Raw genomic sequence first — 12,588 nt, 5'->3', positions numbered from 1 at the left:
TCCAAATGGTTGATGTGGAGTAGCGTTTGCGGAGGTGTCCATGTGTCTTGTATGGTGTGATGAAGTAGATTAGCTCCCCAGCCGGTGAGCGATGCGTCTGCTGTTAGCACAATCTGTGAAACCTGCTCTATGAATGGTCGCCCTTTGTAAAGGTTTTGAGTGTTTCACCACTGCAGAGAGCGATGTGTGCGGTCGTACGCCAACACCAGTTCTGTTAGCTGACCTTGAGCTTGGTTCCACTGACGTGCCAGGCATTCCTATAAGGGGCGCATCTGGAGTCTTGCATGAGGTACTATGAATATGCAAGAGGCCATCCTCCCTATGAGTTGCATGAACACTCGAGCTGGGAGTGTGTGTTGCGGCTGGAATCTTGTAATAAGGGCTTGCATGCTTGCTATCCTGGCTGGACTGGGATGAGCAAGGCTCTTTGAGGTGTTTATTGTGGCACCCAGATATTGTTGGATGGTAGAGGTGCGACATTGCGAGATTTATGGTAAACCCTAAATCGTGAAGTAGTTAGATTGTGGCGTGTGTGTGATTTACACACTGGGTATGTGACTTGGCTTTTACGAGCCAGTCGTCCAAATATGGGAAGACGTGAATTTGTTGTCTTCTTAGGTGGGCTGCTACCACTGCCAGACATTCTGTGAAGACTTTGGGTGCCGTGGTGACTGAATGGGAGAACGTTGAACTGGCAATGCTGTCCGTCCACTACAAACCTTAGATATTTCCTGTGAGCAGGGTGAATGGGAATGTGGAAGTAGGCGTCCTTGAGATCTAATGTGGCAAGGAAGTCGCCTTGTTTGAGTAGAGGGAAGACCTGTTGAAGAGTGACCATGTGGAAATGGTCTGATTGTATGTAGAGGTTTAATGGCCGGAGGTCCAAGATGGGCCTCAGAGTTCCGTCCTTTTTGGGAATGAGGAAGTACAGGGAGTAAACCCCTGTGTTTTGGTGATGAAGGGGAACTGGTTCTATTGCATGTTTTTGTAGGAGAGAAAACACCTCTTGTTTTAGATGCGTTAAGTGCTCTGCTGACATTGGACGCTGTTTGGGTGGTATGTTTGGGGGAGTATAAGTGAGCTCTAGGCAATAACCTGATTGAATGATTTGTCTCACCCACCTGTCTGTAGTAATGTTGTTCCAGACAGGTAGGAACTGCATTAATCTTCCCCCGACCGGAGGAGAGTGGTCCGGGGAGAGCGGAGGGAAGTCATTGTTTAGGGGTGGAGGCGGTACGAGTAATGGTAGTTTTGCCTCGACCCTTGTTGTTATTGCCCCTGTAGACTCCTCTGTAATAGCCTCTGTTAGATGAGGTCTGGGTGGGTCTCTTGTAGGAAGTGGAGGGGTTATCAGTGGTAAAACCTCTAGAGGCACCACTATAAGAGGAGCGACAAAAGGAGCTTCTGGGAGCTTGCGATTGCAAAGCTCCCATTGATTTGGCAGTGTCGGTATCCTTTTTCATCTTTTCTAAAGATGAATCTACAGTGGGCCCAAATAAGTGCTCCTAGTCAAATGGTTGATTTAATATGGTGGTTTGAACCTCTGGTTTAATGCTGGAAATGCGTAGCCAGGCATGTCTGCGAAAAACGACACTGGTATTAATAGCCCGGGATGCTGTGTTTGCAGCATCCAGAGCACAACGAATAGAGGCATTAGTTATGACCTTGCCTTCCTGGATGAGATCATTAGCTCGTGTTTTGTATTGGTCTGGAAGGTGTTGTAGTAGGGTCTCTAGCTCGTCGTAGTGTACCCTATCATATCTTGCGAGCAAAGCCTGTGTTGGCAATCCTCCATATGTTAGCTGCTTGGGACGCCGTCCTTTTACCAGACGCGTCCAGCAGTTTTAACCCTTTATAAGGAGGTGGGGCATCTCCTGTGGTTTGTGAATTAGCCCTTTTCCTGGCGGAGACCCCTAAGGAACCTAAGGGTACTCACCCTTTAATATAAACAGGATCAGCTGGGGGCGCTTTGTACTTTGTTTCTACCCTGGGATTAATGACCCTGGCCCTATACAGGGTCCTTAAACACTTCTGGAGTGTATTTGATTACCCCTTTTAACATTGGGAGAATGGCAGTGGACCTTTGGGATGGTGCGAAAGTTTCCATGAGGAAATCTTCCTCTACAGGGTCTGTGTGTAAGTTCACCCCGTGATATTCTGCTGCCCTATGTATAAGCTGAGTGAACCCTATAGTGTCCTCAGGAGGGGATGGCCTAGATGGGTAGATGTCGTCCTAAGGTGTGTCTGGGACATCTGGTGTGTCATAATCCTCCCATGGGTCTTTTTGGGGTACCAGGAGGACTAGGTTCCCTTAAAGGTTGATCATCCCCTAGGTCTTCAGAGGGGTCGTCATCATCATCCGGAGATGGTGAATATGGGATAGGAGAGTGGTGTGAAGGGGGAGGTGGAGAAGGAATCCTTAAAGAAGAAGTTGCAATGTCTCTCTTTTTTAAAGGAAGTGGAGCTGGTACAGGTTTGTCCATTTTCCGTTTCTTTGAAGGGCTAAGTATGAGTTGACCTGTTTTAGGGTCTTTTTGAAGTGTTTTTTGGGTTGGATCCGGTCGAAAAAGCTCCTCCTCTGACGTGTGTTCCTTCGGTGCCGATTTTTTCGGGTCCGATTTTTTGTGTGTCAGGGGTTTTGGAGTCGTTTTGTGCTCTTTGGGCCTGGAATCTGGAGTTTTCTTCGATTACGGTAGAGGCTTCGGTACGGGTTGTTTTTTCGCTTCCGATGGTGTTTTTGGATTTATAGGCTGAGCGCCAGTGGTGATCGGAATCGGGAGTTTAGTCGGTTCCGAGGATTTTCTGGGCTTCGAAGGCTGAGCGCCCGAGGTCTTCAGAATGTGTTTGCTCGGTTCTGACGATTTTTTCGGAGCCGGGCTGTCCGTACCCGTGGATTTCTGCGCCGATGTGGAACTAGGCGTTGGTGCGGAGGAAGGTAGTAGTTTGTTTTTTGGTGCCAGGGATGGAGTTTCGGCACCAACGGGAGGATGGCTCGATGCCGAGTGGCCTGAAGGCTTTTGTATCAGCATCTTTGCCGAGCCCGAAGGCGGGGCGTGAGAAGTTTTGTCCCGGTGTGCACCTAGGCCCGAAGGTGAAGGTGTGACCGAAGCCTTTTTGGGAATGGGGGTGGGGAGGGGTCGACATCAGAACTTACGACCTGCTGCCCCGGAGTGAAGTCTTCGACATCGGAGTCGTCAGCTTCGGAGGAGCTGATGGTGATGTGTTGGATCTGCTCCTGCACATTGATACCTTCCTGGAAGAGGTCATCGGGAATCGCTGTCGATGATCGAGCCATGGTCCTTGCGAGCTAGACTATCCCGAATCGTCTTCTTGGAGCGGAAAAAAGCACAAGCTGGACAGTCTTTGGCCTCGTGCTCGGGTGAAAGGCAGAGGTTACACACCTCATGAAGATCGGCGTGTGGAAACTTGGATCCACATTTAGGACACTTTTTAAAGGGAGTCCTTTCCATGAGCCGAAGGCCTAATGGCGCAAGTACGCTTGAAGGCCTGCGTCGACGACCGGAATCGAAGATTTGAAGTTTGGTGAGGTGCGCGTTGAATGGGAACGTGATCGAAACAATACCGAAGTATGGGTGAAGGATTTCGTGTCGAAAAGATGATCGGTAACGACACCGAACTGGAGCGTGATGAACACATCCGAGCCCGATGGCGGAAAAAAACAATCTGACGATGGAATCGATGCCCATGCGCACTATTGTCCAAAGGAGGAGCCACCTACCTTGTGACTTTCAAAGACTTTCCAAAACAACAACAAAGTGCAATCATCCGGGCCCAACACCAGATGGCGATCTATGCACAGTGTGTGATCTGCAGCTCATATGCCTCGAACATTTCGTTATTAGAAAGTAAAACGCTCTTTCTGGGGGACTCACTCACACAACATGTAGCAGAAAGCTGCGCTATGGTGGCCTCTAGCGGACTGAAGAACGCAGATATCTACTTCAGATGATAAAGCAAGGAGTCATCTACAAATGCTACTGGACCTATACCCATTTTAACAGTTAATTGCCATCTTAAAATTACCTGGTGCTCCCATCTTGATGACAGGGTACGATTCAAGCATGTGAATATGTAAAAGATACTAACAATTGAGATCTGGAGCTACAAGTAACCAATTACGGTCATGGTATGCAGAAACACCCTCGGGAACCATTTGCATCATTATTATGCTTTGTAAATAAATAAGATTTTACTGCTTCGTTTTCTTATCAAAACATTTAAAGGTATTTCATAATTACAGTAATTGTTTTCTCTCTCAGCCACTCAGGGTCCTTTTCATCTTCACTGTCCACTTCCATTTCTTGTGGCCGAAGAGGGAGGCAGGTGTCGCTATGAAAATACAATCGATTGTGACCACTACTGTATGTCCGCTGCTGCTCCACTTCGCCATCTTCAGACTCCAGAAATTCTGACATGCTGGCTTTAGTGCGTTTTGGTCTATAAACAAAAGAAGAAAACACCAGATTTATTTTCAGTGTTGAGGAGTCACACTGAAAATGCTGAGCATATTTTGTGAAGACATTGGGCATTAAGAGCACTTTAAACTTTTTTTCAGGGAAAAACAAAAGATCATAATGCTATTGTCATTCAGGTTTCGTGACTTTCAATTCTAGTTACGTAAAAAACTTATATGGATAAGAGGCTTATTGTTAATTTTGTTTTTCCACATTTTCCAGTCCATTTACCTGATAAGAATAGGAACAACATGGGGGAGGGAGTTAATAACTGTATCCTGGAGTAATGCAACCATTTGTATTTGCATCTGTCAATATTAAATTTGAGATGCTAAACATTACTCATCTGTAACAATATGATTGTAGCTTGTAGTTCTGTAGATTCACATGCTCTGTACAATCTTGCCATTTTATATCCTGGGCGTGGATGTTGCAAGTTTTTTTTCACCAAAGTTGTGCTCTGACTTTCGGAGTGGCTGAAGATACCTCCCCCTGAAACAATGCACCAGAACAGGTTGTACCTTAGACTGTGTGTGCCTTATGGGCAGGGCCACTGGAATTATGGATTTTTGCATAATTAAACATTGCTGCATAATCCATCATCTGCCGTATAATCTGCAGATTTGAACAAAATATTTTTGTTTCTGGCTCAATAGGATCGAAAGTTGCAAAAAACGAAGTGACACGTTACCATGCAGTGCTTGGCCCTTTGCAAAGCATGCCTCGTCACCTTTCTGTTGCTACTGCTATATTTGCTATATAATGCAGTAAAACTATTACAAAATGTGCCACATAACTTGCTTTTTCTTGCTGCATAATTTACTTAACCCAGTCTCATAATTTGGACCTCTCCTGCCACATAATTTCAGTGGCCCTGCTTATGCGTGAGAGTAGGCAGATATAGAGATAAACCTGTTGAGCTCTTCCCCGCACAGCCCCACCAGTAAGTGCTGCCCTGTGAGCCCTGGGTTCTCAGTTTGTAGGCCCTCCTCCACCCGCAGACTCCTGCCTGCGCCTCATCCCTGGTGGTCCAGTGGGAATAGCACTCTGCTCTTACGCCTCTCTTGGCTTTTTCTGTGCCCTGTTTTTCTCTCTTTTTTGCTGTCTTCCTTCTCTGATTGTGCTCTGTTCTCCCCATTTTTGCACTCCCCGCCACTGCTGCCCCTCTGCCCTGCAGCTTGTCCTACCAACCCTGCCCCTCCAGCCCCTACTAAATGGCAGCCACCGCGTGGCAAGGAGAGCTAGAGCACTGACCTAGTCAGCTTTCCACTGCGAAGCTCCACCAATAAGTGCTGCCCTGCACTATTCCTTTGTATGGCTGTAGGTTCCAGGCCCTCCTGCACCCGCAGGTTCCTGCCTGCGCCTCATCCCTGTTGGTCCAGTGGGAAAGCACTCTGCTCTTCTGCTATTACGCCTCTCATGGCTTTTTCTGTGCCCTTTTCTCTCTCTCTTTCTCTGCTTGCTCTCTTCTCCCCATGTTTCGCACTCCCTGCTGCTGCTGCCTCCCTCCCGGGTGAGTAGCTGCATTATACAAAACCCCTGATTGATTGGAGATGTGAAGCATAAACTTCTTTGCATACATGTGTAAACATGCGGTTAAAAGGTAAGAGATGTTCAAAACAGTGTGAGCTTGCATTGAGGAAGGTGGGAGGGTGCATGTGAATCTACAGCACAGAAGCAGCACACCAATTATAAATAAGTAATGTTTTCCTTTTGATGCAAGTGGTGCTGTAGATCACATGCTCTGCATAGACTGCAAAGCAGTATTCTTCGTAATTCATGGCTTGCAAGCAGGCACAGAAGACATTTACAACAGCATTTTAAGTACACTCTTCCCAAATTGTTTGTGCCTCTTGTTGGGCATAAATCTCTCCACATTATCATGCGGTTAAAGTGTGGATCGTTGAGCATTCTGCAGTTTCTTGTGGAATATTGCCTAGAAAAGCCATAGTGGCTCTTTTTTCCCATGAGAATGTGCTCTAGCTAGATAAAGTAGTGTGTTTTTGGCATAGCAAAAGTAAATACATCTGACAATCCATCTGTGAGGGCCACTTTGGAAATATGCTATCCACTATAGGGCAAGCCAAAAGCTACAAAGAGCTGCTTCATCTTCCCAAAGGTGTGGTATGTAGTACATAAGCATTCCTGACATCTAGAGACAGTAAGGTCCCCTCCAGAACTGAGGGGGGAGGGGTCGGGGAGACACCAATAGATTGGTTGACAAAGAAAGGAGACACTACCTCAGGGAGAGAAGAAGGATGTTTTCCAAGTACGACCTAACTTCTGTGCACTTGAATAAATTGCTCCACTATAGTTATGGCTTGCAGTTCAGTAACACTATGGAGAGAAGTGATTGACAACTATTTTCCTAGAAAGGAACTGATCAAAAGCGTAACAGCTCGAATTGTGGCCTCATAAACTATGTAAGTATAAGACTGAGGTATCGTCAAGGGACTGGTGGCAGTGAGGAGTGATCACATTTTAAGGCCTTGCATAAAGGCTCCAACAGGGATCCAGAAAAATGATTGGTGTTGCCCATTTTGCAGGAAATTGGTTCAGTAGCTAGTTTTAACCTTATGGAAAAAAGAGGCTTTCTGCCTTCTGAAGGGTAAATAAGTAACAGATGTAACAGATTTCTTGCACCTAGGCCTATTAGGGCTGCTTATGAAGATTGATACAATAGTCTATTTGGTTGCGCAGCAAGGCCCCACATTGGGCTTCAGGGCTTTCTTTAGAATGTGTATACCCTGCAAGGTCAAGTACCCAATTTCTCTGGCTCCAGATGGCAAATTGAATATGCTACTTACCAGTATGCATCTGTTCTTGGCATGTAGGGCTGCTGACATTCATATCTGTGCATAGATCGCCGCCTAGTGTTGGGTCCGGATGTTTGCACGTTGTTGTCCTGGAAGAGTCTTCGAAGTATCCTGGGATAGGTGACTCCTCCCCTGGACTACAGTGCGCATGGGCATCCTCTCCATCCTCAGATTGTTTTTCGCCATTGTGGCAGTGATGGAGTAGATATAGAAAGTGATGACCATGCTTACAGTAATTCTGAGAGCTGCAGCTGCTACAGGCGCCGGGGAGGAGGGAGGGCGATATGAATGTCAGCAGCCCTACATGCCAAGAACAGATGCATACTGGTAAGTAGCATATTCAGTTCGAGGCATGTGGGCTGCTGAATTCATATCTGTGCATAGAATATATAGCAGTGCCCTCTTATTAGCGGCGGCTACCAGTGCCAGCTGCAGCGGTCTGAAAAAGAGTTTTGAGAACAGCCTGTCCTACAGCTGCCTGCTGTTTTGATTGCACATCTACACAATAGTGTTTGGTAAATGTATGTGTAGTGGACCAGGTGGCTGCTCTACATATGTCATGCAAAGGAATGTTTCCTAGGAAAGCCATTGAGGCCCCTAACTTACGTGTTGAGTGGGCTCGTGGGGGAATCGTTAAAGTGCGTTTAGCCTTTTGATAGCAAATTTGAATACATTTAACGATCCATCTGGCTATTCCTGCTTTGGAGATAGCGTTACCTTTGTGGTGTGGGGCAAAGGCAACGAAAAGTTGTTGTGTTTTCCTAAAGGGTTTGGTCCTGTCGATATAATACATGAGGGCCCTTTTGACATCTAGTGTATGGAGTGCCCTTTCTGCGACAGTTTGTGGGTTTTGGAAGAAAACGGGCAGTTCAATGGTTTGATTCATGTGGAACTGCGATACCACCTTTGGCATGAATTTGGGGTTGGTACGTAGTACGACCCTGTTGGCGTGAACCTGTATAAATGGCTCTTGAACGGTTAGTGCCTGGAGTTCACTAACTCTTCTCAAAGAAGTGATCGCTACTAGGAAAGCTACTTTCCAGGTAAGGAATTGAATCTCGCATGAGTGTAGAGGTTCAAAGGGTGGACCCATCAGGCGTGTGAGGACCAAGTTGAGGTTCCACATCGGAGCCGGTGGGTGGCTTGGTGGAATGACTCGTTTGAGTCCTTCCAAGAATGCTTTGATGGCAGGCACTCTGAATAGAGAGAGGTGCTGCCTGGTCTGCAGATAGGCTGATATTGCGGTCAAATGGACACGTATAGAGGTGTACGCCAGATTGCATCGGTATAGGTGTAATAGGTAACAAATAATGTTTTGGATGGATGCATCTAGCGGGTTAAAGTCATTATTATTGCAATAAATGACGAACCTCTTCCATTTGGCTGCATAGCAAGCTCTGGTAGTGGGTCGCCTGGCCTCCTTAATGATGTCCATACAGTCAGGTGGCAGGTTGAGGTAGCCAAACTCTAGGACTTCAGGAGCCAGATTGCCAGGTTCAGCTGTTGCGGATCTGGGTGCTGAATCTCTCCATGGTTCTGCGTTAAATGCTCGGGTTTGATCCGCAGCCTTTGATGCGGCACCACGGAAAGTTCGAGAAAGGTGGTGTACCACGGCTGGCGTGCCCACGTTGGAGCAACCAGGACGAGCGTCAGTGAGTGTTGACGCAGTTTGCGTGCCACCAGCGGTATCAGTGGTGCTGGGGGAAAAGCGTACGCAAATCTGCCGGACCAGTTCATCCATATCGCATTGCCCTGCGACTGCGGATGTGGGAACCTGGCGGCAAAGCTTTGGCATTTTGCGTTTTCGCTTGTCGTGAATAGGTCTATCTCTGGATGACCCCACTGCTGGAAGTACGGTTGGAGTACTGATGGGTGTAGCTCCCACTCGTGCATCTGGTGGCTGTGTCTGCTGAGCAGATCCGCCATCTGGTTGTCCTTGCCGGGGAGGTGTTCTGCCATTAGGAACATGTTCCTTTGAATGGCCCACTTCCACATGCTCTGAGCCAGATGAGACAACTGTGGAGAGTGTGTTCCTCCCTGCTTCTGTATGTAGTACATGGCAGTCATGTTGTCCGTCCGGATCAACACGACTTTGTTGCACAAGTGTACTTTGAAAGCCTTCATAGCGAGGAAGATTGCCATCAGCTCTAGAAGGTTGATGTGCATCTTCTTTTGTTGTTGTGTCCATAGTCCCTGCACTGTGTAATGGAGTACATGAGCTCCCCATCCCTGGAGAGACGCGTCCGCCGTCAGTATTATCTGTGGGACAGGCTCTTGGAACGGTCAGCCCTTGCAAAGGTTTTGTGGATTCCACCAATGCAGAGAGTTGTATGCCCGACCGCTCACCAACACTAGGTCCTTCAACTGTCCTTGAGCCTGATTCCACTGACGTGCTAAGCACTCCTGAAGCGGGCGCATATGTAGTCTCGCGTGGGGGACTATGAAGATGCAGGAGGCCATCATGCCTATCAACTGCATGAACACTCGCGCGGGAAGGGAGTGTTGTGGTTTGAACTTTGAAATCAGCATTTGCATGCTGTTGATTCTCACCAAATTTGGCTGAGCTGTGGCCGCCAGAGTGTCTATAGTCGCACCTAGGTACTGTTGTACGTGTGCGGGCTGTAGATGGGATTTTGGGTAATTTAGTGAGAACCCCAGACTGTGAAGGAGGTGAATGGTGCGGGACATGTGGCTGGCACATTGCTGGGCTGAATTCGCTTGAACGAGCCAGTCGTCCAGGTAAGGGTAGACGTGTATGTGCTGCCTCCGTAGATGTGCCGCCACAGTAGCTAGGCACTTTGTAAACACCCTTGGTGCCGTTGTCACGCCGAAGGGAAGGACTTTGAATTGGTAGTGCTGCCCTTGAACAGTGAACCTGAGGTATTTTTTGTGTGATGGGTGAATGGGTATGTGGAAATACGCATCCTTGAGGTCCAGTGTGGCTAGAAAGTCTCCCTGCTTGAGCAGCGGGAGGACTTGCTGGAGAGTGAGCATGTGAAAATGCTCGGAAAGAATGTATCTGTTTAGGGGTCTCAGGTCTAATATAGGTCTGAGTGACCCGTCTTTCTTCGGTATTAAAAAGTACAGGGAGTACACCCCCCCCCCGTACCTTGCTCGTGTACGGGTACGACCTCTATTGCGCCTTTTAGAAGCATACTTTGCACCTCCTGCTGTAAGAGCGTTAAGTGCTCTGAGGACATAGGACGGTTTTTTGGAGGTATTGTGGGTGGAGTGGAGGTTAGTTCTAGACAGTAACCGTATTTGACAATATCTTTGACCCACCTGTCCGTGGTGATGGAGTTCCACGTGGACAGGAACCTTTGTAGCCTTCCCCCGACAGTTGTTATGTGGTCGGGAGGAAGGGAGAGGGCGTCACTGCTTGTTCTTGGGGGAGGACCTGGTGTTGCCGTAGCCGCGTCCTCTGCCCTTTGTACTGGAGCCACGATATCCACCCCGGGTGTTTTTATCGTAGGTGGTTTGTGTATTGCCCTTGTTGTATGTTTGCTGTGACCCCTGTCCTCTACCTGCTCCTCTATTTCCGGGGCGATGAAAGGAGCCGCTCCGAAAGGACTGAGTCTGGAGAGCCCCCATGGACTTTGCAGTGTCCGTGTCCTTCTTTATTTTCTCTAGGGTGGTGTCAACCTCCGGGCCGAATAAATAGTCGGGGTTGACAGGCTGGTTGAGTATGTTTTGCACCTCAGGTTTGAATCCGGAGATTCGTAACCAGGCATGTCGTCGCAGCATGACGCTAGTGTTTATGGCCCTGGCAGCTGGGTCTGCGGCATCCAGCGCGCACTTGATGGATGCGTTTGTGAGGAGCTGTCCCTCCCTGATGAGGATCTCTGCACCTTCTCTGTATTGGTCAGGGAGATGTTGGATTAGTTGCTCTAATGTGTCGTAGTGCGCTCTATCGTAGCGAGCGAGGAGTGCTTGAGTATTGGCAATGCGCCATATGTTGGCTGCCTGGGCGGCCACCCGTTTGCCAGAGGTCTCTAACACCTTGGACTCTTTGTCCGGGGGAGGAGCGTCACCTGTTTGTGAGTGTGCCCTCTTGCGAGCATTCGCAACGACAATGGAATCCAGAGGTAATTGGCCTCTGATGTAAGTAGGGTCCCCAGGCGCTGATCTGTATTTTTTGTCGATCCTGGGGTTGATCACTCTTGCCCTGGTGGGTTCCTTGAAGATGTCCTTTGCTGGTTTGAGGACACCCTTCAACATGGGTAGAGTTTTTATATTCCTTTCTGAGTATGCAAAAGTATCCATAAGAAAGTCGTCCTCGACGGTGTCCGAGTGAAGTTGCACCCCATGATTGGCTGCAGCACGTTCAATTAGAGCGTTGAACGCTGCAGTGTCCTCAGTGGGAGATGTTTTTGCTCCATAGAGTTGCGGGTCTTGTGCCTCCATAGGTGCACCTGGGTCCACCGGGTCATCCCAAGTTTGATCAGGGTCCTGTTGGCCGTCAGGGTCCATGTCTCCGGGGTAGGGGACTTGGTCACCCATGTAGTCCACCAACGCATCCGTGTCGGAGTGTGTGGGAGAGAAGGATTGTGGATCCTGGTAGGGTGAGTGGAAAGGTTCGTAAAGAACTGGTTCTGAAGCCACAGGCAGCTTTCTTTTAAGTGGAATCCTGAAGGAGTCCAAAGCCGGCTCCGAAGTTATTTTCCGTTTGTGGATAATCATCCTGCCGGTGTCGGCGTCGATTACATGCGATGGAGACGTCTCCGCAGAGCGTTCGGCAGGCGTGATCGTGGTATGGGTCACCCGTGTCCTGATTTGGAACATTTTCGGGGCCGTGGATGGTGGCAGGCCAAAAGTAATGTTGGCTGGTGTCGAAGAGGCTGCTGGAGCTTTAATTGGTTCGGAGCCCGACGTGTCCTGGAGGACCATTTTCTTTTTGGTGCTTTGCGCAGCAATGGGTCGCGTCTGGAGCGCCCTCGAGTCTTTTGCACCGACCGGTTCTGTTGAGGCGGTCGTGGATTTTTTCGGCGCCGGTGGGTCATCGAGTCGAGGGGTGGGAATGGCCGTCGACTTCTTCGATGAGTGTGGCTTTGGTGTCGCCGTGGAAGCGGTGTGAGACGCAGCAGGCTGTTTGACCTTTGGGGTCGGAGTCGATTGCGTCGGTGCCGGAAGCCGAGCAGGTTTGGTGGTACCGAAGGCCTTCTTCCTTATGTCGACTCCGACGTCGGCCGCTTCGAGTTCGGCACCGAAGTCTCGTTTGGTGTGCTCGGTGCCGATGTGTTTTGCTGGCGTCGAAGGTGTGGAGGGCCTCGATCCGACCAGCGCCACTTTCGGTTTCA

At 48.7% G+C, this 12,588-nt stretch overlaps 1 protein-coding gene across 1 annotated transcript in view; it reads right to left on the bottom strand.

Moving 5' to 3' along the window:
• SUZ12 (SUZ12 polycomb repressive complex 2 subunit) overlaps window positions 1–12,588 on the bottom strand; it is an 819,404-nt gene that overhangs the window by 131,231 nt on the left and 675,585 nt on the right. Inside the window, exon 14 of the mRNA XM_085617193.1 lies at window positions 4,260–4,458. Coding sequence (XP_085473319.1) covers window positions 4,260–4,458 — 199 coding nt within the window. The remainder of the gene's footprint in view (window positions 1–4,259; window positions 4,459–12,588) is intronic.

Source organism: Triturus cristatus, chromosome 7 (assembly GCF_964204655.1).
Source record: "Triturus cristatus chromosome 7, aTriCri1.1, whole genome shotgun sequence".
NCBI classification, from domain to species: domain Eukaryota; kingdom Metazoa; phylum Chordata; class Amphibia; order Caudata; family Salamandridae; genus Triturus; species Triturus cristatus.
This window is presented reverse-complemented; position numbering and strand designations above follow the sequence as displayed.